Here is a 23,155-nt window from a genome sequence, read left to right on the forward strand (position 1 = left end):
AGTCTTGGGCAGCAGTGCACTTCGATGGGTAGGCTCGCCTTGGTCACTAATGCCTTCCTCTGCTCTTCATAAGATGCAAGTCATGATTCATGCCCCCAATTTGAGCCCCTTTAGTGGAGATGGATTGTCTTCACGTGATCATGGAACGCGGAAGCTAGCCACGTTGATGGGGACACCTCCCAAAATATATCTTCCTCCTTCTTCCACCTCTTCGTCGATGCTGCAAAACCGGACACTGCTTAGTTCACCAAGCATGGTCTCGCTCATTACACCACTGGCCCATTGTCAGAGTTTTGCCTCGATGAAGATGCTGAGGGCTATCTGCGACACATCATGCGAGACAAGGACGTCATTCCAACGCGAGAAATTTCAGTAGCTTCAGCTTTTCCGCAGCAGCAAGATGTATCAGCCACGAAGTTGGTGTTGCTCCCGCGCGCCTCTGAGGACAAGATAGAATCTTTTCCGTGGGCCAAAAAGAGCGATGAGTCTTGCAAACATCATGGACTCGTCGGCCCGGAAAGGACGACAAGTAGCTTCTACTCGCATTTGAGAAGAATCTGAGGCACCAGTGCCTGTGCAAGACTTCCACCACTACCTGACAGAGAACGCACTTAATGGCAGCCGCTAATTAACATGACCGGATCAATCCCTAGTTTCCACTTTCAGGCAAGAAGCCGAGATCCTTTCCTAAATCTTCACCCAAACTCTTCCCACCAACCTGCAAAGGCTTACAATCCTGCAGCACGAACATCATGCGTGCCCACTCCGTTTTACTTGTATTCACCCACTGATGGTTCGTTGCTCTCTGCACTGCAACGTGCCCCCTTTTCATGTGCTCGACGTCCCCTGAATCCAGGACCATATCGATTTCGCCCTCTAGCACAATTCCATAATCTAGACTTTGCGTGCGATGCATGCCACAGCGATATCCTGGCGCGAAGTCTACGCAGCGTATCACTGTGCCGTTTGGGTTGACCAGACCAAGTTTGCTGGAGGACATCAACGAGTCATGTGTCTGAACATCGGCGTCGTTGTTAAGGTCGGCGGGAAATTGTGATGTGGTATAGACAACGGAGAAAGCCATCTGGTTGTCATCATACGGTTGCCAAGCGAAGTCTGTGGCCGATTGTACCACAGCTTTAGATGTAGAAGCGTCGTGGCCAGTGACAAGGCGTCGGAGAGGTGGCAGGTCCGAGAGCGAACCGCCGGGTTTGCTCGTGGATGTTGACATTACAACGAAGAGAAGTTGGCTTGATAATAATAAGGTTGAGGTCTAGATATTTGGGTAGAGCGCTGCTGCATTGTAACACCGCGCCTTGGGCCTGCATATATGTAGTCCTACGCAGCGCTTGGCAAGCGAAACCCTGTCAACCATCCCGAGGTCAGTCGTTGCGCTAGGTTCGGGCATTAGTCGCAGGCGAGACGCGATCCGAGATCCTGAGCGGAAGCGATCACGTGAGCGGCTCCGGCATCCCCATCTCGGGGCCAGCAGCAACATACGCACGTCCTTCTTTCAACCTGGGTCGAGGCACGGTTTCTGGCTAGTGGCAGATCAGCTGTTGCTTCATCCGCACTCGTGTTCTTTGCAGGCTGTCGAACATAGCTCTCGCAATGATACAACGACGTAATCCCTTCACCATCCACAACTTGCCTTACGGCATCGTTTCCACACGAGACAACCCGGTCAGAAGATGTGCCGTGGCCTACAACGACTGGGCCATTGACTTGAATGTCCTGCAGCGATCAGGGTTGTTCGACAATATCAAGGAGCTTCCGCAAAACACCTTCCGCAGTGTCAGTATGCCTGCGACATAGGTTCACGCTGACCTCTTCAAAGCCCACTCTCAATGCCTTCGCTGCTTTGCCTACGAACACTCGACTGCAAGTCCGCACAAAGCTGACAGATCTGCTGTCCATGAACCATCTCAGCGGGGACCCCGCGACAAAAAATGCTTTCCTCCCCCTCGAATCGGTGGAGATGCATTTCCCCATGGACACGCGGAATTTTTCGGACTGTAGGTACTTCTGTCAGAAAGGACCAGAGCTATGTTGACCATCAAGTAAAGTCTATTGCTCGCTGGAGCACACCAAGAATGTCAGTAAGCCGTTCACTGATTATGCAGTGCTGATCAGGAGAATTGTAGTGCACCGCAATCTTCAGCAGTAATCCAATCACCCCCAATTGGTTCGCAATTCCCTCTGTGTACAACGGAAGAACCTCCAGTCTGGTCGTATCTGGTACGCCGGTGACGAGACCAGTCGGTGTGTTCCCCTTACCGAAATCGGATGGCAGCAAAGCTTCACCAACACTTCAACCGGAGACACATTTGGATTTCGAGCTGGAAATGGGAATCTTCTTGTCGAAACCCGTCCCGCGGGGTCAATGCCTGCGTATCGAAGATGCCAAGGAATCGATGTTTGGTTTGGTTATGCTCAACGACTGGTCTTCGAGGAGTATTCAATTCTTCGAAATGGCGCCGCTTGGTCCCTTTCATTCCAAAGGATCAGCAACCTCAATCTCGCCATGGATCGTTCCTATCGAGGCCTTGGACGCTGTTGCCTGTCCGCGTCACGCGGCTCAAGAGCCGGCACCGCTCCCTCACCTGACCTTGCCAGAAGCCGGCAAGGCAAGCTTCAATATTGAAGTATCGGTTAAAATTCTGCGTGAGTTATACTGAACGTAAACTCCGAAACCCAGCTGAAACAACCCAGGCGACGGACAAGTTTACGCTCTCGGTGCAAGCAACCTGAACGAGCTCCACTGGACACCCCTGCAGCAATTGACGCATCTTGGTAGTGCTGGAGAGGGCTTGTCCACAGGTGATCTCTTTGGAACGGGAACCATTTCGAGTGCTGTTAGTCCCCATGCAGAGGATCATCAGCCGCAGCTAACATCTGCCACAGAGGACGAATTCTGACGGAGAGAAAATCGGACTTGGCTGTTTGTATGAGAGGAAGCTAAGTGGAAATGAACTCCGGAGTGCTCCACCAGACATAGCCCAGACATTCTTGAAAGATGGCGATGAGGTTGTGCTTGAAGGCTGGGCAGTGAAGCCAGATACTGGGAAGGCCATCTTCGGATTCGGGGAGTGCCGAGGTCAGATATTGCCTGCCCAGCAGCTGTGATGGTAAGATGGGCGTAGTAGGTGCTTTGATGGTGCGTTGTTCACAGACACGGGAGGAACACGCAGTGATGCCGCTCTTGGTCGGTCCGGATGCTCAGCTGCCGGCAAAAACATCATCAAATTCCCAGTTTGCTGCCACAGTTGAGAAATCGATGTATTGCAAATAGTCGAGCCCGAAATCAGTCGTTGAGTCAGGAATCTCGTGGCGCTCGATCGTTTTGAGTACCAGACGCGGGTCTGATTCTGCTTGCTGTCTCAATTCTCTGAGAGTTTCATTTCCCAGCATTTCTGGAGTGACAGCGGAGTCCAGCAAGACGGTCGGAACAGGATTCGCACGACCATGAGCTCCCCCGTTGCTAGCGAGCGGTACGCCGCTCTCCTGAAATATGCTCGGTAAATTATTCTGAGCCTGCTCCGCGCTGTAGGAGATTTGAGCTACAATTCGCAATCCTTGCATGATGGAGCTAGCTAACACAGAGGCCGCACCTGTCGTGATGACCTGAGTCTTCATAAGTCCAACGACAGACTCGGCTGCCTTTAGCATGGCAGTACTGGCATGTTCGGGGTAGGGATCCCGCAGTAGCAGACTACTTTGCTGAGGATTCAGATTATCGAACTGTCGAACAAGGTTGATGATGTTGGCAATTCCACGAACGGCTCCAAGCTTATACTTGGCTATCGTCGCGTCCTCTTCGAGAGTCGTTTCTGCTAGTCCGACGTCCAGGGCGTCCGCTAAGATTAGTATACCTAGGTGAAAATGAATCACAAGCCAAACTGTGGCCGTCAGCACGATTCTGCTCACGTGGGGAATTGAGCACCGCGTCATGCGAAGATTGTCCCTTCGCTTCGCCACAGACGACTGTTCATTGACAGCAAGCCACGGGAAGGAGGCAGAATTTTGCCAGAGTCCAGCAACGCGGACGACTCTTACAGTGAAAGCCGTGTATTCCAACAACGCAAAGGGGCCGGGGAACTTACTATAGCCAAGTTGACTTTTCTCATCTAGCAAAAGGAAGTCCTTTGCAATGTGATCCATCCGTGGGCCAAAGACAAGCTCAAATTGTCGGAGCTTCGTAAAAGAGAACTCTAGGGCGGCGTGTAAATCGAGACTTGTGCGATTGTAAAATAATGAATCCTGGACATCCGTAATAGCTGCCCAGCATAGAGATTTGCAGGCACTTCCCAACTGCAAAATCCTGAGCACTGTGGCATCAGTCAGCAGGTCGTTCCTGCTACTGTTGCTGTGATCGATAGTAACTGCGCCGTAGTCATCGACCTGTTGGGATACCAGTCTCCACACACGTGCTTGTGAGCTGGGACCGGAGATCAGTACCGGAGGTTGACATCTCAACAAGCTCCGTGAGTAATCACACACCAGTCCAAACCAATAGGCGCTGTCTTGCAGGTGACTCAGCTGCAGTTCCGCGGCTGGTGACGTTGAAGAAAGCCGTGACTCGAGTCTCAATTGAAGGTGATGCCTCAGGGACGTCTCGTAGCATAATTGGCTAATTGGTGTGCTTCCTGTCGGGCCAACCGTTGGAGTAATTGCGAAGAGATACAAGGCAAGGCTAGAGCGATAGCTGGACAACGACAAGATTTGTAGGGCATCTTGATTCGCTTGACTCCATAGAGTCTGCATGAGTCGCTGACGAGCCGCTCCGTCGCGTTGATCTACCTCCTGAAAAAGATCTGCAGGAAGCCAACGAGCGGAGAAAGCATGGACTGCGCTCATAAGTGCTTGATTGATCCGAGCCTCGATCGATTCTGGACTTTCCTGGTCTGTCAAAGGATCAATTGGCAGTCGCAGGCTTTCGATGACTGCACGATCGGGACTGAGGGACCGTCGAGCAGTATCTAAGGTCACCATCAAGCGAGAGACAAGCGTTTTGGGGGCCTATGGAAAGATCAGTAGGGGTCGAATGACATCGGGAGTTCGGACTGACTGTCGAGATATGTTTGAAAGGGTTGCAATCGTTTCCAATCCATAGCCCAAGTTGAGGCTCGAACAAGGTGGTGAAGATTTCCCACAAAACGTGGTGCAACCTGAGTGCTTGTTGTCGACGCTCTATCTGCGAGGGACTTACTGGGCTAAGCAGATCAGGAAGCAGAGTGTGGCTCGAAATGGGTACAGCGCCATGCAATTTCTGTTTCTGGGCGAGCTCTGGAGCCGCTCTGCGTTTGGTGAGCCACTGGGACCGTCAGTAGTGTACGTATGGATCCAGCAAAATTGGCACAGCTCTTCCACACCCTGACGTACATTGGTGCTGCATACTTTGCCGCGACGCTCACAGTTTGAGCATGGCAGTCCCGACTTGAGGCCGGCATCACACCCGATCCGCGACCGACGGCACTCGTCACAACTTTTGTTCTGTCTGCGTACCGGCATCGTAGCCTCCCCTGAAGCGTAATCTCAGACGACCGGATCCGCAAATCGTCGGCCACGACACTATGGTTGCCTTGAGAACGTATCGCCACGTGGATGGGAGTCTCTTGTGAGGTGAATCCGGAAGCGAGAAATCGGAATCGGAAGCGAGACCTGGATTTTGAATGCCCAGGGGCCCCGCTCTCCCCGCATTCCTTCCCCGGGTCGTCGCCGAGTTAGCTGCTGCCAAGAGAATCCCGCTTCCGAATCTTGGTCTGTATGCCCTGGTCCCTCGGACCTAACAGGCTATAAGAGCCTTGCGCGCTCACTCGCCTCGCTCCTTGAACACATCGCTTCACCCCAATATTACCCGACAGTGACCACATACGATCAGTGAACAAATCACAATGGACACCAAGGATGCCATCGGTCACGAGGAGAGCGCTGTCCACACTGATGTCCACAAAGAGATACTTGGAGCCACGCGCGAGACAATTGTGATCGACGACGCCCTCGCAAAACGCGTCGTCCGCAAATACGACCTCCGGATCCTGCCGCTATTCCTCCTGATCAATCTCTTCAGTTTCATTGACAGAGTCAACATTGGCAATGCCAGAATTTTGGGACTGGCGAAAGATCTTGAACTCGGCATCGGGCTCCGATACAACATCGCACTGATGTGTTTATTTGTGTCGTACTGCGTGGTCGAATTGCCGTCGAACATTGTTTGCAAAAAAATTGGTGGACACGTCTGGATTCCAACCCTGGTCTTTTGTTTCTCTGTGCTTACCATTTGCACCTCGGTCGTGCAAAATAGGCAAGGCCTCTATGCCGTGAGGTTTCTGTTGGGATGTGCGGAGGGAGGTATCAGTCCCGGCCTAGTCTGGATGCTCAGCCAATTCTATCGAAGGGAAGAGCTGGGATTCCGGACCTCGATCTACATCTCTGCTGCCAGTGCTAGTGGCGCTTTTGGTGGGCTGCTTGCCATCGGTCTGAGCAGTATTCCTCGCTGGGGTCTCATTCATACGTGGAGGAACATCTTTTTCTTCGAGGTAGGTCGCCACAACTCCCGCCCGAGACCGAGCTAACACGTCCAGGGTCTGATATCGCTGTTCATCGCCGCCCTTGCATTTTGGCAGATACCAAAAGGCCCAGAAACTGCTCGCTTTTTGAAAGAGGAGGAGAAAGTGGTGGCAGTGGATCGACTCAGAGTTGATAGCGCTGGCACCACAGAGGGGGGACAAACGCGATGGAAGCATGTAAAACAAGCTCTATCCAGTGTACACGTCCTCGTGTGCGGGTTTGGCTTCTTCTTTGGCAACACGGCTGCCCAATGTTTCTCCGTCTTTGCACCAAGCATCATCAGAGACATGGGATACGCTTCGACACGGGCCCAACTGCTCTCTGTCGGACCTTACGTGGTTGCTTGCATCTTCTCCGTCGGTATTGGCTGGCTATCGGACAGATACAAGGCGAGAGCAGTGTTGATCATTTGCTCGGTTCCACTGGGTATTGCAGGATTTTTCATGCTGGAGTTCCTGCCCGCAAGTCAGCCATCCGCCAAGTATGGCGCGCTTTATCTGGCGGCGACTGGTATCTACTCCTTCTTGCCCATCTGGCTGGCCTGGGCAGTGAACAACTGTGCGACAGCAACCGTTCGAGCCTCGGCATCAGGGATAGTGTTCACCATGGGATCACTGGGAGGTATCCTGGCTCCATGGATTTATTTACCAGGCGATGCACCCAACTATCGCACGGGTCATGCCATTCTGTTGAGCTTCTTGTGCGGGTCCTGGGCATGCGCTGTTGGACTGCTGTTCTACTGCAAGTGGGAGAACAGACAAAGAGACGCTGGGAAGCGCGACCACATCTTGGAGGGGTTGACAGAGGCTGAAGCGTTGGAGCTTAGCTCAAGACATCCAGCTTTCCGCTACATAATATAAGGTGACGCTGCACTGACGCCGCGGCCCAGATATTCTAGAGTCGTGATTCATCAATTGCAACATCTTCGTGGGAATCTGTCTTTCCTCTAGGCCACATAGGACATAGGTGCAATGGAGTTACCGTGACGTGAGGGGATTTAGGATCGGCTACTCTCACGTGATCGTTCCAAGACCGGGAGCTTAAACTCACGTTGTTGGCATGAGCCCGTTCAGATTGAATTGTTTCTCGTCTCTTTCATTCCCTTTCCATAGCTATGCGAATTCCATCTCATGCTTAGAGCGAGTATGAATGACGCTGCAAGCCATGTCACCATTCACCACCCCGCTGTTGTAGCTCGGCGGCACTGTCTCGATGTACAGGCCAAGCTCAACCATCTGCGCCACTTGATCCGAGACACGCAGACCACTTCAATCCAGATCATGCTGCGTGCCTCACACTTTTGGCAGTAACTACTTGCGTCAAGCGCAAGACCGCGATCAGGCCTGAGCCTTCGTACGACCATCCTGTAGAATCATGGCCGTGAAATTGGCGCTCGGTTTGCATGATTATGGGCCACGTCTGGAAAACCATGCGTCAGAGTCATGATGGTACGTAGCCTTGATTAGCGACCGAACACAACTTCGAGCAATCTGGGATACCTGTCTTGGGCCATGATGGCAACGCGCAGGTTCAATCAGCGCGCATTAGGCCTTCGCCTCACGCGGACGGTTTATCCTTGGTCTATCACACCCGCCAGGTCGGGGTTCGTGTTTGATGGTAGGAGCGATATCGGACCATGTAAGTCACCGTTCGTTAGGTCACGGACCGCGGGTGACTGTCGCTGAGCAGGCAGACGTGCGTCAGTGGTGCGAATGTTGTTCTCTACGCGTCGCCGCTGCCTGTCGGGCGCCTGTCGCAAGCCGAGACAAGGAGGCAGTTCTAGCGACTTCCTCATACGTGAAGGGTCACTTGAAGGGGCTTGAGGAGGTGCAAGGCTAACCCTTTGTTGTATGTTTTGTTGCCTGCCTTTTTGCCAAGACTAGTCGCTTCCACAAAAGTCTACTAAGTACTCCTTTACTCCTGCCCTTTGATGCCACTCTGAAAATTCAGCAGTCGCGACCTTCTCTCCTAGCTACTGCCCTCTGGTTGGTCCATGCTTGCCGAACCAACATGGCGCCCCTCCCGCATCCTGTGCTATCATGGTATTCAGGAATAAGCGCGAAATACCTCGATCTCATTGGTGATTTGGGCGTCGAGCGCTACTTCATCGAAGGCGATTCATTGCTCTTGGAGTGCTTCAGCAATCAGCAGCTAGACTTCAACCCTGGCTTCCAGATCCTTCACGCTGTCTGGCTTGTCGAAAAATATCTGTCCAACCTCATCCGACGTAATGACAATGTCCACATCATATTCTTCGACCGCCATGCCGACTACTGTGTTCCTCCAAATGTTCGCAATCCGACGAAATATCTCCTAGCACGGTCGGTCCTAATCCAACATCTCAAAAGCCACGCACAACAAATCAAAGTCCTCTGCTTTCCGCACCTCGAGAGTCATGGCTTCGAAGAATATCTATTACAGACTGGGTGCTACTTTGCCATGTGCTCCGACGGAGCTTCTTACGCGTACTCGAAAGCCAATAGCGCTCAGCTGGCTGAACACGAGTTCTCCTCGCATGCTTCCGATCACGAATTGAAGCGTCAAGCTGGTCTGCGGAGCATAATTCTCAGCTTGAGCCTCAAGAAGGTCGATGTTGCACTACTCAATGGCCTGACATGGCAAGACAGCAAGATCTTCGCGTTCGTCATCGAGCGGCGCCCAGCAAGCCCAGCGGCGATCGCTTCTGCGCTGACGGTACCTGCAAAGCCTGATGCTACGGCTGGAGAGGCTGTCGTTGGCATGTCCGTTGCGGATGACTTAGTATCGAGACCCCTACGAATGCGCTTGATTCTTGCGGCGATCGCTTCTTCCGGCAAAGCACTCTATCGATCCCCATACCTCCTGCCAACGCTCATCCATGCGGCATACCTCGATATCCTGCCAATCACTGCTCGTCGCTATGCGGGTCTGGAGTTCAGACAGGATGAAGAGGACAGCGTCGACGAGTACCTGACACAGCTAATTGCGGCGATTCGGCAGCAGCTCGCTTCAGAGAGCTTCAAAGTCGATGCTACCGTTGTCGATCTTCTGGATGGACGATTGTTTCGCACGATTCTCTGCAATCCCGGTGGCGCTCTGGCTGGCTTGCCTTCCGACCGAGCAGAAGATGTCAAGCACCTTCTCGTACGACTCGGAAGCCCCCTGGCCCAAATCTCGACAAAGGGCAAATTTCCGTTGAAGCGGAGCTCTGACGAGCATCCTTCTATCGACTCTCGAGTACTCCCATTCTCCCATCCTGCCTTTGATGCTCATCTGGCGCCGATACACGTCGAGACAGATGTCGACAAGGTAGTTTATAGCGGCAAGCTCTCTCTCGAACTGACCCACTGGCACTCGTCAAAGAAGAAGCTTGTCCAACATGATCTGAAGCCCGCAGATCCTTGGCTGGACAGAAAGATTAGACGACAAGAACAACGTGCTATGGCCCAGCTGACAGATTACGCTGCTTCTTTGACCGGAGGGCCTCTCAATGCGCAGTTGATCATTGCCGAGAAAGACAAAGGTCGAAGAAAGCCGGCAAGAAATCATCGGCTCAGGAGGCGAAGCCAAAGTCTGCGAAGGCACTCGCTATCATTGATCGCAACAAAGATCGCCTAGCTTCCCAGAAAGCTTCCAAAGACACGAAGAAGCCGACCAAAGCTACGACACGTGCGAGGCAGCGATCCATTAGCGACGTGCTGAGATACGACGGTCCCAGTCTGGATAGGAGCATGGACGCACGAGACGATCCTCGCGTGCCGTTCAAGCCCGATGGCTGGCAAATCAAGGTTCTCGATGAACTAGATGCGGGTCATTCCTTGCTCGTGGTTGCACCAACAAGCTCCGGAAAGACGTACATTGCTTTCTATGCAATGGAGAAGGTCCTTCGCGCAAGTGACGACGATGTTTTGATCTATGTGGCGCCCACCAAAGCTTTGGTCAACCAGATTGCGGCTGAAGTCAAGGCCAAGTACAAGAAGAACTATTACCCAGGCTCTGGAAAATCATGCGTGTCGATCTACACCCGTGACACTCGAGTCAACAAGCCTACCAAAGCCCAGATCCTCGTCACTGTGCCACATATGTTGTCGGTCTTGATGATGTCTCCAGCGAATAAAGATTGGGTGCCTCGTATCAAAAGCATAATCTTCGACGAAGTGCACAGCATCTCACAGGCAGAGGACGGACTTGTCTGGGAGCAGCTAATCATGTCAGCGCCTTGTCAGATCATTGCGCTTTCGGCAACCGTCGGAAATGTTTCAGACTTCAGCAAGTGGCTCTCATTCGCACGAACTGGTAGTGGTCCGCCTCTCACTCTGGTCGAACACGATCAGCGCTACTCAGACCTTCGCAAGTACATCTTCCGAACGGAAGTGGATAGCGTTGACCTGAGAAATGGTATCCCAGAGCTTCCCAAGCATGCTTCCCTCGGCTTGGAGAACGTCCAGAGTATGCAGAATGTGCATCCAATGGCATGCATAATCCGGCCAGAGCGAGGTCTTCCTCCAGATCTTACTCTCGAAAGCCGAGACTGTTTGTCTTTGTGGGAAACCATGAAGGAGCATAAGGCTGTTGGATTCGATGTTCCGCATCACCTGAGTCCTCCTAGCTTCTTCCCGGCTTCCGGTGTTGTGAAGGCCGACGCTGTCCGATGGGGTGCCGCATTGAAGGAAGCGTTCGCTGGCTGGATGGCCAACGCCGAGTCGCCGGCCAAAGCTGTGCTAGATATGCTGAGCTCCAACATCCACCAGGACCAGGACGTCGAAGAAGAACAAATGGAGGACACAGCTGCAGACGCTCCTACAGCTGCAGACGCTCCTCGCACAAAGTCTTTCCTTAAAGGAAACATGAAGCTGATTTGTGACCTGCGAGCGAATGGAGCCTTCCGGCGATCTTATTTAACTACAACCGCAAGGAATGCGAAGACATGACGCGAGATCTACTTGATCAGCTCGAAGCAGCGGAAGACCAGTTCAAGTCGGTCAACTCCGAGTGGAAGGCGAAGATGGCAAAGTATCAGAAAATCCAGCAAGCTCGCAACAGCCGCACAGCTTCCAATGCAGTTACCGCCAAGTCCAAGGACAAGAAGGGAGACTCTGGAAAGCTAAGCAAAATGGAACGCGAGCATGCAGACTTTGATGCACGAGAGGCGGCTACGATGCACTTTGATCCGGATAAGCCTCTCGATCAATTCTCCTTTGCCGACATCAAGAAATCCGATAGTGAACTCTTCAAGACCTCCATTGAGCACTTCGGACGGGTGAAAATTCCAGAGTATCTCATATCTGCCTTCAACCAGGGCATCGGTGTCCACCATTCAGGCATGGACAAGTATTATCGGCAAGCCGTCGAAATGTTCTTCCGGAGAGGTTTCCTTACCGTCGTCATCGCCACTGGTACACTGAGTCTGGGTATAAATATGCCCACCAGAACTGTCGTATTCGCCGGAGACTCGGTCTATCTCAACGCACTCAACTACAGACAGGCCAGCGGTCGAGCAGGTCGTCGTGGGTTCGATCTGCTGGGCAATGTTGTATTCCACAACATGCCCACGGAACGTACTCTTCGTCTGATGAGCTCGCGGCTGCCTGCGATCCTGGGCCACTTTCCAATCCCAACGCTCTTCGCTCTACGACTTTTCACTCTCCTGCATGGCACTGAGAACGCACCGTATGCCATGTCGATGGTAGATTGTCTCCTGTCGCGGGCTCAACTGTATCTAGAAAGCGAGGAATTCAAGACCTCTGTGCGACACCACGTCCGGTTTTCAATCGAGTATTTGAGATCTCAAGGCCTCATCAATGCCAAAGGACACCCGATCAACTTTGCGTCTTGCGTTTCGCATCTCTACTACGCCGAGAAAGGCGCACTTGCTTTCCACTCGTTGTTGAAGGAGGGCTACTTCACGAAGCTTTGTGAAGAGTACAATACCGGCAGTGCAGAGATGGTCCTTCGGAAGCTCATGCTTGTTCTGGCAAATCTATTTGGTCGACGACCCATGCGACAGGTCGAGCGGGAGGATGAGAAAGAGAGAGTGGAGAAATCTGTGACTGTCGTCTTTCTTAAGCCTCTTCCTGAGGAAGCCCAAGCAATTCTTGTCACACAAAACGAGCAGGTATTGGAAACCTACACTTCGTACGTTTCGACTTTCGTCGAGCAGAACTGCAAAGATGCCGACGATCGACTACCGCTGTCCAAGGTCCAGGTCAAGCCATCTATGGAGACTGAGAAAGGTGCTGCTGCGCTACAGGGCCAGTGGCCTTCCAACAAAATGAGATCGGCATTCGTGTCACTGTCAGGCCATTCCGACAACTTCGCATCGATCGACGACTTGTGCAACGGAGTGCGAGAAGGCGTCTTTTTGGAGAAGGCTGTCATACCGAATCTGGATCTTGTTTCCAACAGAACCCATCTGAACGCATATTTGTACGATTTCTACATCCATGGAAGTGTCAAAGCTCTCGCTGATGCGAATCGTGTTCCGCGAGGAGATGTATGGTAAGTCGTGGTTTGTCGTTTCTTGCCGAAGAGCTAGATGACTAACCTGTCTCAGGTACCTATTGAACGACTTCAGCATGACTCTAGCCACAATCATCACCAGTTTGGAGAACTTTATTGACCCGAAGGCTCTCTTAGACAGCGAGGAAAACATTGAAGCAATGGACTTAGATGAGGATAGCGAATATGAGGAGGCGGACGACGGAGACGGTGTTCCCTCGCACAAGTACGACGGCCAAAATGACACCTCCGACTCTGACGAAGTTAAGGACTTTGAAAAGGACATGCGCCACGTTCACCGTATGTTCAAGGCTCTGCAGGAGGAGTTCGAGACGAGGTTCAGAAAGATGTGGGCCTGATTGTTGCTCATTCCACTTCGTACGTCAGAGCGGGCGCAGAACGTCAGAGATACTTCGTTGTCCTAGCTGGTGAATTTGAGATGAGCTTCACTACAGCGTCCGGTCGTAGTCACCGTTCATCACGTATCTCCGTGCTGGAAAGCAACTGTGCGGATGGCATCCATGAATGGCAGTCGGATATGGTCTCCGTCTCTCATTCGCACAACCCCGCCTGGAGTATCCCCAAAGGACTGACGCCGAGGAAAGCCCAGAGGCGTTCGGGCTTGGGGAGCAGAAGTGAACAGGCGTTCGACGAATCATGATCGCATGATTTCAGCCACCCAAGACGAGGCCTAGGGGCTCTCTGCCCGTAGGCGTGACCGCTCTTTTGCCATGTGCTCTCTTTTCTGCGTATCACTCAGGTTGGGTCATCACTGGCGAAGAGACGCAGCGTTCGAGCAACCCCTCACTTTGAGCGACACTAGTAGCTAGCAGATCACACGCAGCAATCATTAGGTATCCTCCAGAGCATTTCTTTAAAGTATTTCTCCGTGAACTTTCAGATTTACTGAGTCATCGTCTCCCCAACGCTCGCCCTTCGACAGAACAACTGCGACATCGCGGGCATTTTGCCTGATGTCGTTCTTTAGGGCGTGTAGCTTTGACGAAGAATTTTCGTTCGATCCTGTGGTTGCCTGAAAGGTACACTTGTGTCGTTCGTGTGGCGACTATCGCAGAGACTCAACTTCTGCTGTAGCTGTCTAAGCCTGAGGCCTGGTCGAGAGGAGCTTCGAGTTGTCGCAATTCACCCCTTAGGGTACTGTCGCGCAGAAAGCCTTCACTTTTCAGAACTTCAGACACCTCGAGAGGACTTACTAGCCCGGAGAGTACACAACAGGATACAGGACACAGGCCACGAATATACCCATTTGCAGCGTCTTTCATTTTAGCTTGTGATTTTCTGCGCGAGGCGATATTTAATTGTGTCGCTGGGAGACATACTTGCGACCCAACCACAAAACACCAGCCAAAATGCCCGAAACAATAACCGACCACGCCCGCGACAGCACCCTCGGCACACCCGACATCCCCTCCTCCCAAACCGTCTTCGTCATCCACGCCACAACAAAGATCTCGGCCCCGGCCTCCCTCGTCTTCCGCACCCTGCGCAACACTGACACCTGGCGCGACTGGAACAAATTCTGCCCGCGCGTCACCATCATCCAGCAACCCCCCGAAGCAGAAGATGAGGCGACCCTCGCCGAGATTCAGGAATTGGTGCGCAACACGAGTGTAGCAGGCAGCGTGGACAGTGCGATCACTGATGGTGCCGCGGGACAGGGGACGGGTCTGATCGGGAGGAGGATGAGTGTGGAGGAGGAAGATGATGTGAGGGCGGCGCCGCCGCCAGTTACGACGGTGAGGTTGCGAGCTAGTATTGCGAGTCAGGGAGGGAGGCCCAGTACGGGGTCAGGGAGGCCGAAGGCGGGAAGTATGGCGTCGGGGGGTGGGGAGGATAGCGCGGCTGCTATGGCGGCGATGGCAGTCGCTAATGTAAATGCTTTGCAGAGTCAGGGTATCAATGGGCAGGATCACGCGAGGAAGCCGAGTGATGGCACTAATGGCGGGCATCGCCTGTCCGCAGCGCAGAAGTTTCAGCAATCTACCGAGCAGCGCAAAGCCTCGATCGCGAGCGGCGAGCGGCCTGAGTCACCGAACAACGTCCTTGTTGAGGCGCCGCACGACCCGAACGTTCTGGTCCCGGCGCCAAAGACCCCAGCGGGACAGGAGGCGGCAAAGACACAGCAGAGGCGTACAGCCAGTGTGTCCGCTGCGACGAAGCGCAAAATGTCTATCAATGCCATCTACGGCGAGCCCAGCGTGCGCATCCAGATGAATACGCGCATGAATCTGCATCTGCGTATGAGGCTGCTGCAGAATAGTCTGGGTACAGACCGCGAGCTGGCAGTCATCGTCAACGAAGTCTCTCGTCCAGAGGACAACGAGGAGGCCCTCTTCCCAGGTGGTGGCAACAGCGGCAATCCCGCGATCAACTTGCTTACACCAGACGGCGAGGTCAATGAAGAGGGTATGCGTCGCGTCAGCCGCATGGCGACGCACGTGGCCGCCAAACAGCCGGGCGTGTACCGTATTGTGTGGAGCATGAACACGCAGTATGCGCCGCCGAGATCGTACCCGAAGTGGATGCTGCAGGCGCAGAGGGTGCATGAGATACGAAAGGTTGTGAGAGGGGATGGGAAGGAGGAGTGTGTATATGAGGATTGGGAGTGCTGGCGGGGAATGCTGGCAGGCAGGACGGAGAAGAAGTACAAAAGGTACTGGGTGGAGAGGGCCGAGGGTTGGGGAAAGGGGTTGGGGGAGTACTGTGAAGCGATGGGCGGTGATGTGGAGAGGAGAGACTTCGTTGGGCGGTGAGAGTGGTCGCTAACGGGTTCAGTCGATTGAAGAGGGACAGTAATGCAACTGGATTGCAAGTCGTGGTTGTGTTGGATAAGGACACGCTGTGAGAGTCACAAAGGCATCTAGGGTGCGATCCGGGTGTCGTTAATGGACGAGATGTCGTTAATGGAAGGAAGAGCAGGTGGATGCTGACCATAAGGCTTGGATCTCCTTGACCAGATGTCGGTTTAGAGCAGCGTGGATGGTGATCCCAAAGCAAGAGTCGAAAGGCTAGATTATTCTTTCACAGGCGTGCCACGATGTGTTCGGTATACTCACGATTGTAGAGCATCGGACTCACCGGATCTCGGCACCAAGCTGCAAGTAGAATACATAGAGTTCTGTCGAAACTCTACAAAAGCACAAAGCTCTTCCGTCAGACGAAAGTATATCTCGAGCCTCCACGCGTCCACTCTCCTCACCCAGATCGATGCAACCTCGTTGCTTGCTGCTCATGCCTAGACGCTAGGATGTCGTCAAGACGACCGCCTGCGGGTCCACGGTCGTCGTCGATATACACCCAAGTGAGGACGGAGGACGACAACGATTTTATTCCCGGTCTTCACCACAATAAAGGCAACTCGCCGCTGCTATGGCTAGCAGTCGTTGTACTATCTCTGCTCTTAGCTGGAAATGCATGGCATCAAGGTGGACTTTTCAACACGCGAAACCCGAGGGGCTCGTATGAGAAGGGTTTCAAGACAGAGCTAGGTCCGAGCTGGTCAATCGACGAAAGAAACGAAGCACTGACCTTGTCACAGTCCAAACCTATATTCGTCTGGAGGAGAAGCGTTTTCATGGTGCTTTCCGCGTAGACGACCAAGGTTACTGGCATATGAGTACCAATCCCGACGAGCAACATATGTTGGAAAGCCAAGTCGCGAGATGGACAATGCTTGGGTGAGACTGAAAACTCGTCAGCACTTCCCTCCCCCCTTAGTCAACTATGACTGAGGCATTCTCCAGCTCGCTTCTATGGGCACACGGCCGCAGAGGTCCAGAAGCTCGGCTTGCAAGCGGATCCGGAGGACTATGAGCCAGGCTTGGGCTATGAAACGCCCTTGTTCCGGACTGAGCCAAGCACATACCATGATCTGCATTGTCTGGTTCGTTGGAACCCATTCTCTGCACCGCCGTGAGTATGAGACTAATGATTTGTAGGACTATGTTAGGAAAGCGCTGGACTGGGAGTACTACACGGATATAACGGTGAATCGTACAGCACCAGAGCATCCAGGACACGCAAGTCACCGACTGCACCTAGGTGAGTGCCATCAGACCGCTAGATCTTGTGGCGAGGCAAAGGTACTGACACTGCTGCAGATCACTGTATCGAGCTGATGAGACAGTCGTTCTTATGCCACATGGATCTCACACCGATACCACGGCGATGGCTTGTGAACGGAAATATGATGCATGCCGACCAAGACCAAGTGCACATGTGTCGAGCGCGCGAGCCCTTCCATGACTGGATTCAGGAGCAACCGATGGAACGACTCATCTCTCCCGTGTAATACCACGCACAGATGTGTCTTTCCAGACATTGATACGATTGCGCTTGGCATTATAGTATGTGACTGCACGTTGCAGACCGCAACATTTTGTCGGTCGACAGGTCTGTGGCTTGAATAGCAGAAGAAGAGCCTAAGGCTAGCATTCTGAGCAAGATTGATGCGCACTGGATCTGGAATTGTGCTTGTCATGTGCATTGTTGTAGGATAGCATTGGCCGAGCACACCCTGACATGGCTTTGTTGCTTCCTGTTGACCCAGAGAAGCAGCGTCACTTTTTGCAGTAGTTGAGCATGCTCGCATAGGAGCTTGCATTACCTTGGCACGTTCGCAGTTTCGCCAGAAGCGGAAAACCATCGTGCAGTCGGAAATGGCAGGCTGTCTAGACATGACATACCCATGATGAACGGGAGTCATAGGTATGCAGCATCGTGCAGCTGCCACGAGTGCCCTGACACGGTGACAACAAGAATGTCTGCAAAGAGATTGCTTCTCTGCATATGTCAACGTCCATGTATCGACATGGAGTCAATGATCGCCTTCGTACATGCAGGATCGGTGCAGAAGGCACGCAGAGGTACTTTTGACGTCTGCAGGGCTGAAGGAGTGCGCGTTCGTGATGTGCTCGTGTTCGTGTTGGAAGCCGAGAAGAGCAGGGCGAAGCAGGCTGGCACTTGTGACAGAAGCGACGGCTGTGGAGGCTTGGAAGCTTCGTGTCTGCACAGCATGCATACGAGGAAGTTTCTCATATCGCCAGATGCGGGCGCGGCTTGCTTTCTTGCAGGCTTAGCTCGACCTCAAGTTAAGTCTTCGCAGCACGGCGCTGGAAGTCACACCTGATGCAGTCAAGGCTTTGATGGCAGTACAGGAAGCTTCGCGGTGTGCGCGAGGCTCGTGGAGGCCTGCCGCGTATGTCTCCGTGATCATGAGGGCATCAAGTCGTGAACGACGACTGTCCGGGTATACTGTGGCAGCCAAAGTTCCAGGTTGCGTACGTAAGGAATGAGCGACATCGGCTTGCAGTCACACTTTGGCTGTGTAGAAAAGCGAGAGTTCTACTCGTGGAAGCTTGAGCATTCGTTCACTCGGAGTGCCCGACGTGAGTCTTGTGTAGTGGGGCTGAGATCGAGTATTGAGTATGCTCGAGTCGTGCCAAAGCCACACTTGTAGGGCGTAGTATGGATTACAGCACAAAAGGGAGCGAACTTTCTGAACGGATGTCAACTCCAGGCGAGAATGCCTTTTGGGATGATGAACAATGCAGACCGTTGATGAGATGAACAAATCAAACCCTGGTACAAGATGCAGCCACAGTCGAAGTAGTGAATTGGAGAGCATGGTACTTGCCGCAAACGTCACGGTGGCAGGTGGTACTGTAGATTCTACGATTGAGGAGGAAATACCTTGGCTTTGGGTGCACCTTCCCCATAGATTGCTAGCCGGCCGCCGCACGAAGCCTTACCCGTCGAGATCACTACCCGATGTTGCGATCGTGGTGAGATGGGCGTTTTCCCGAAGCATTCGTCAAAGCATCGATGCAGACGGTCACCAGGACATGTGCAGGCTTTTGCTGTTGGTTGCCCGTAAACCTGAGGCACCGCAGGGAAAGCTTCACAAATGCTCGAGGAAGATGCGTTCGAGGAGGTGTTCAATGACCATTCTCACGGTCACGCCGATGGATTAGATTTCTAAATGTGAGATAGAGCGCCTGTCTCTACCGTGTAAGCGCACAGCGCTGGTGATCCATATGTCTTGCTCGCCGTCATCGATAATGCCTTGCCTTCATGTTGGCCCAACTTTTCGCTGGCTGGATTCAGTCCGTCCATGTGTGTGTGTATGTAAGTGCCATTATCGCCCGCTAAGAACGCTCCACCAAAGCAATAAACAATTTGAGAGCAACATGATCGCATCAATAGTCTGGCGCAGTCGTAGTTTTGTACACGTTGATGAGTTGAGGTGGGGAAGGTCGTGAAACTTTTGACCGCGGAGTACCGTCAGCGCTGCATGCGAATCCATTGCAGCATCCTCTCGAGCGAAGGGTCTTCTTCGATCCAGTAATGCTTGCGACGGTCTGCATTTGTGAGATCGCGTTTGACGTGCTCATCTGTGATGGCAGACAGTTCCTGTTATATCATGAAGAGTCAGCGTATTGCATCTACTTTTGGCCCCCAAAAGCTGAAATGTTTAGCCAGTCCCACGTGGCGCCGATCGCTGCCCCAAGGATCGTAGCGTTGGGCGATCAACACGAGGTAAAAAAGAACATTAGACATACCTGTCGAAGTTGACTGTCAACTCTTCGTAGAGCATTTTCGTGCTGTCCGCTTGGTCTTGCGCCTCTCAGGATCTGATTGCGGCCCTGTATCCAGCGCATCGCCGCCGCCGCCCGGAGATAGATTTTGTGGGCTTGAAAGCGCCTTGTGGAGGAGTCAAGAATGATTCTGGCTACTAGTTAGTCCTTGAACTGCCACAAAGACATGGCTCCGAACGTACCTCTGCAAAGTAGCCTTCTCAACTTCGGTCTCAGAGAGGTTGCCCGATGATAGACCAAGGTTGCCGGGATTATAATGTGAAGCAAGGATTGCTTGCGATTCTGCAGCACACTGTCGAAGTACCACATAGCCATCCAGATAGTGCGACTCCTGATTGGGAGGTCGTGACTCTGGTCGCGTAATAAACGAAGAGATATGATGCTGCAGTGTTCTGAAGTCGTTCATGATCTCCAGTATACGCATCGCTCGGGCTTCATTCTCTGCTTCGTGTCAGTTGATGAATGAGGGCCGGGGCTGGCAAACACTCACTGCCGTCAGACATGTCTTCCACGTAGGAGGGTGAGTGACCTCTGTGTACCGGGCTATGCTGTGGTATATTGGCTGAGTTCGTATATTGCGTATGCCACGGCGGTGATGCGTGTCTTGTCGTATAGGATGTTGCCACTGTCTCGGGTCCAGCCTCAAGCTTGATCGCAATGTCGTTTGCGGCGAAGCAAGAAGAAAGTTCACGACCTCGAGGCTCATATTTAACAAAATCAACCATATCGCGATGCTGGTACCCCTGTTCGCTATTCATCCACCTTGAGTAAATAATCTGGTGGCTGATAGCAATGCAGCCAGTCAAGGCGGTAAGCACAGGGCAAGACACCAGGACAAGCGGGCCGTAGCGGTGGATGCTATAGAGGCAGCGGAAGCCGTTGAATGCAGAGCCAACGGTTGGGTTATGGCGGTCGGATCAGGAATGCTTGACTGTGTGGGTGTGGTCGTCGAGTTTGATGGCGAGATATGGGGCCAAGGGGGAATTTCAGAGACATGATACTCGAAGCTGTACTTAGCTGTAACTTGCAGACTCATGTGAATGCATTATCCCATAGTCATTGGATACCGGTATGGAGGCTCTGCCATGGTCATCAGCCAGTTCATCGCAAGCCACATGGCAATTGTGGGAGGGCAATGCCAAACGAGAGTGCGACATCATTTCGAAAGTATAGCAACTTGAGCCTGTAAAGTCAGAGTGCCACTTCAAGAGCCGTCGCTAGCAAAGGCTATAGCTCTAGGAAGATGTCACCAGTGAGATGCCAAAGATGGCATCAGAGCCTGAAACTCGGGAGCAATGATGAGTGGGTTCAAGTTTAGAGGCACGTTTTTCCGGGGGTCTTAGCTTACCCAGATAGCTTCCCACTAGGCCTAAATGGGTGAGCTGAGGTCCCAGTAGAACCGCAAACAGGCATCCCAGGCGTAGGCGAATTATAGCCTGGTATGCACTGCGTGGGGCGCAGGACAAGCTGAGTGAAGTTTTCAAGCCTCAGTATTGATAATTGGCTTAATTTGGCTGCTGTATGGCTGAGCGACGTGTGACCTCTGCTTCTTGGGCGTGACTTGTGGCGTTGCTGTACGCTGCTCAAACCTTGCAGCTCTTCGGTGACAAGTTGTTCCCTCGCTTCTGCCAACAGCCCTGCTTTCACCGCCTGAAAACGTATCGTACTCCTGACACGATGCATCGTGCATATGCATTCCTCGATCTTGGTCTGCCCAGTCCCAAGCTGCGGCGCCCGGAAAATCGTCTTACCGCTCCTTGAATCTCTGCCGGATACATGGGGCTTTTGGTTGACGCCAGCATCCACAGCCCTGGTCAAATGCGAAACATCAAGCATCAGACCAGAGTCGCAACAGGTAAGCTTGAGAATCCACTGTATAGCTGAACACGCCTTGCTATGTCGCTCGAGATATTCCCAACCCATGCAAACTTTGCTGCAATCGTCGACATGCTGTGGCGTTCGTTCATCGATCAATCACGCTCTGCGATTGCCTGAAGACGGTCATCGATCTCGTCTTCGGTTAATTTTCGAAAGTCCCGGTTGATGCCATCATTGCCGTCAGTTTTGGGCCCACCGACGATGCCAATCTCTAATTCGCTCTTCTTGAAGTCGACACTTAAGACAGTGCTGAGAGTCGAAATGCCTAGCTCGACCACCTCTTCCCACGTACCAGGGGCAGCATCCTTATTCTTCAGCTTCTTCTCCAGATGATTGAATGCTTCTTGCTGCTTAGGGCCCGATGCCGTCGCTTTGTAGCCAACGAAGTAGCCAGCCGGGTCACACTTGTACAATTGTGGTCCGAATTCGTCATCGTAAGAGATTAAAGTCGTTGCCACGCCCAAAGGGCGCATGTATGCCTGGAGGAGTTGTCAACACGTGCAACATGGCTGATCCCGTAGTGCTTACTCTCTGCGTGTAGACTTGATTGATGTTTGCCAATCTCTTCGCCAGAACATCACACGGCATCTCGTAACCGTACTTGTACCTGAACTCAGCCGCTTCACCTCTTGCGCGATCGACGGATGCTCTGGCATCTGCTATCGAGCCTGTCATGACGCAGCCGACGGACGGCGAGATCTTGAAGACATGGGAGACTGATGAGGGATCGATCAATTTGTCCTATAGATCCGGGTCAATCATTGTCTCGTGCAAGTTGGAGTGAGCGTGCATACAGGCACTTTCTTTTGGGACAGGACCACAGCGCAGTCCTTTCCTCGTACGCCGACTGATGTGATGTTGGCTGCTGTGATTGCTTTGAATGCATATTCTGTTTGACCTTGTCAGCGCTCTGTGATGGCGGCCATCGGAGCGAGGCGCATGGAATCCTGGAATGGACACAATTGAAGCTCAAGCATGACTCCGACTTCCAAAAGAGAATCAAGGCAGGCCCAGAGAGACATACCGACTTGATATAATCGACCTTGGTCAGAGAAGATGGTAATGTGTCGATCATAGCCCGCGCTTCCTAGAACCAAAGGTCAGCTTCGGCGTACCCGAGTGACTTTCTAAGTACGAACCAGACATCCTGAACCAATGACAAGCGCTTCAGGTGTTCCGATCTACCTTTAACAAGATACTGTCCCGAGACCTGAATGCTTGAAGAGTTGAACGCTTTCTGTAATTGAGAATTCGCTTTCGATGAAAGAGTGCTTGATGCAATGATTGCAAGAAACGCGTACTCAGCGGTGCCTTCGTCGCTGAACTTCCTCCAACTGCGGCTCCGACCGCTGCACTAGCCACCTGCCAAGACCGAGCAGGCATGCGCCACCTTACCAGTCGATCAAATGACGTCTGGGCCACGCTTGAAGAAAGTGTTTCCAGGTTGCCTTGATACTGTCTCTACTGCCAGCTGTTTCTAGAGCGTTCCTACGCACTCACCGCTGTCCACCTGACATACTTAGGTACCTTCGCAGGCAGACCCGGCCTGTCCCCGTCATATCATCATCCATTCGTGACTTGCGTCTCAACGATATCAGAAACACAACATCACC

At 52.7% G+C, this 23,155-nt stretch overlaps 8 protein-coding genes across 8 annotated transcripts; 5 read left to right on the forward strand and 3 right to left on the reverse strand.

The window, feature by feature from the left end:
- Positions 1 to 649: 649 nt before the first annotated feature.
- Positions 650 to 1,231, reverse strand: AB675_8338 (uncharacterized protein; the record flags this gene model as incomplete). The annotated part of the gene is made up of 1 exon (XM_018148776.1): positions 650 to 1,231. One exon carries the CDS (start codon positions 1,229 to 1,231, stop codon positions 650 to 652), a length of 582 nt encoding a protein of 193 aa, XP_018004289.1.
- A 380-nt stretch (positions 1,232 to 1,611) lies between these two features.
- AB675_8339 (Fumarylacetoacetase) lies at positions 1,612 to 3,126 on the forward strand (the record flags this gene model as incomplete). The annotated part of the gene is made up of 6 exons (XM_018148777.1): positions 1,612 to 1,794; positions 1,838 to 2,015; positions 2,067 to 2,095; positions 2,145 to 2,664; positions 2,713 to 2,855; positions 2,905 to 3,126. The coding sequence occupies 6 exons, from the start codon at positions 1,612 to 1,614 to the stop codon at positions 3,124 to 3,126; spliced, it is 1,275 nt and encodes a 424-aa protein (XP_018004209.1).
- A 93-nt stretch (positions 3,127 to 3,219) lies between these two features.
- On the reverse strand, positions 3,220 to 4,624 carry AB675_8340 (uncharacterized protein; the record flags this gene model as incomplete). The annotated part of the gene is made up of 3 exons (XM_018148779.1): positions 3,220 to 3,899; positions 4,104 to 4,438; positions 4,497 to 4,624. 3 exons carry the CDS (start codon positions 4,622 to 4,624, stop codon positions 3,220 to 3,222), a joined length of 1,143 nt encoding a protein of 380 aa, XP_018004500.1.
- A 1,270-nt stretch (positions 4,625 to 5,894) lies between these two features.
- Positions 5,895 to 7,430, forward strand: AB675_8341 (putative transporter; the record flags this gene model as incomplete). The annotated part of the gene is made up of 2 exons (XM_018148780.1): positions 5,895 to 6,539; positions 6,585 to 7,430. The coding sequence occupies 2 exons, from the start codon at positions 5,895 to 5,897 to the stop codon at positions 7,428 to 7,430; spliced, it is 1,491 nt and encodes a 496-aa protein (XP_018004256.1).
- Positions 7,431 to 8,580: 1,150 nt separating this feature from the next.
- On the forward strand, positions 8,581 to 13,406 carry AB675_8342 (putative helicase; the record flags this gene model as incomplete). The annotated part of the gene is made up of 4 exons (XM_018148781.1): positions 8,581 to 10,046; positions 10,073 to 11,377; positions 11,422 to 13,047; positions 13,103 to 13,406. 4 exons carry the CDS (start codon positions 8,581 to 8,583, stop codon positions 13,404 to 13,406), a joined length of 4,701 nt encoding a protein of 1,566 aa, XP_018004344.1.
- A 1,011-nt stretch (positions 13,407 to 14,417) lies between these two features.
- Positions 14,418 to 15,821, forward strand: AB675_8343 (uncharacterized protein; the record flags this gene model as incomplete). The annotated part of the gene is made up of 1 exon (XM_018148782.1): positions 14,418 to 15,821. One exon carries the CDS (start codon positions 14,418 to 14,420, stop codon positions 15,819 to 15,821), a length of 1,404 nt encoding a protein of 467 aa, XP_018004715.1.
- Positions 15,822 to 16,315: 494 nt separating this feature from the next.
- Positions 16,316 to 17,359, forward strand: AB675_8344 (uncharacterized protein; the record flags this gene model as incomplete). The annotated part of the gene is made up of 5 exons (XM_018148783.1): positions 16,316 to 16,556; positions 16,607 to 16,745; positions 16,801 to 16,951; positions 17,007 to 17,109; positions 17,169 to 17,359. The coding sequence occupies 5 exons, from the start codon at positions 16,316 to 16,318 to the stop codon at positions 17,357 to 17,359; spliced, it is 825 nt and encodes a 274-aa protein (XP_018004198.1).
- Positions 17,360 to 19,350: 1,991 nt separating this feature from the next.
- On the reverse strand, positions 19,351 to 20,167 carry AB675_8345 (uncharacterized protein; the record flags this gene model as incomplete). The annotated part of the gene is made up of 4 exons (XM_018148784.1): positions 19,351 to 19,479; positions 19,629 to 19,794; positions 19,847 to 20,105; positions 20,155 to 20,167. The coding sequence occupies 4 exons, from the start codon at positions 20,165 to 20,167 to the stop codon at positions 19,351 to 19,353; spliced, it is 567 nt and encodes a 188-aa protein (XP_018004562.1).
- Between the last annotated feature and the right edge of the window lie 2,988 nt (positions 20,168 to 23,155).

The sequence above is a fragment of the Cyphellophora attinorum genome (assembly GCF_001299255.1).
Source record: "Cyphellophora attinorum strain CBS 131958 chromosome Unknown Contig3, whole genome shotgun sequence".
In the NCBI taxonomy this organism is placed as follows: domain Eukaryota; kingdom Fungi; phylum Ascomycota; class Eurotiomycetes; order Chaetothyriales; family Cyphellophoraceae; genus Cyphellophora; species Cyphellophora attinorum.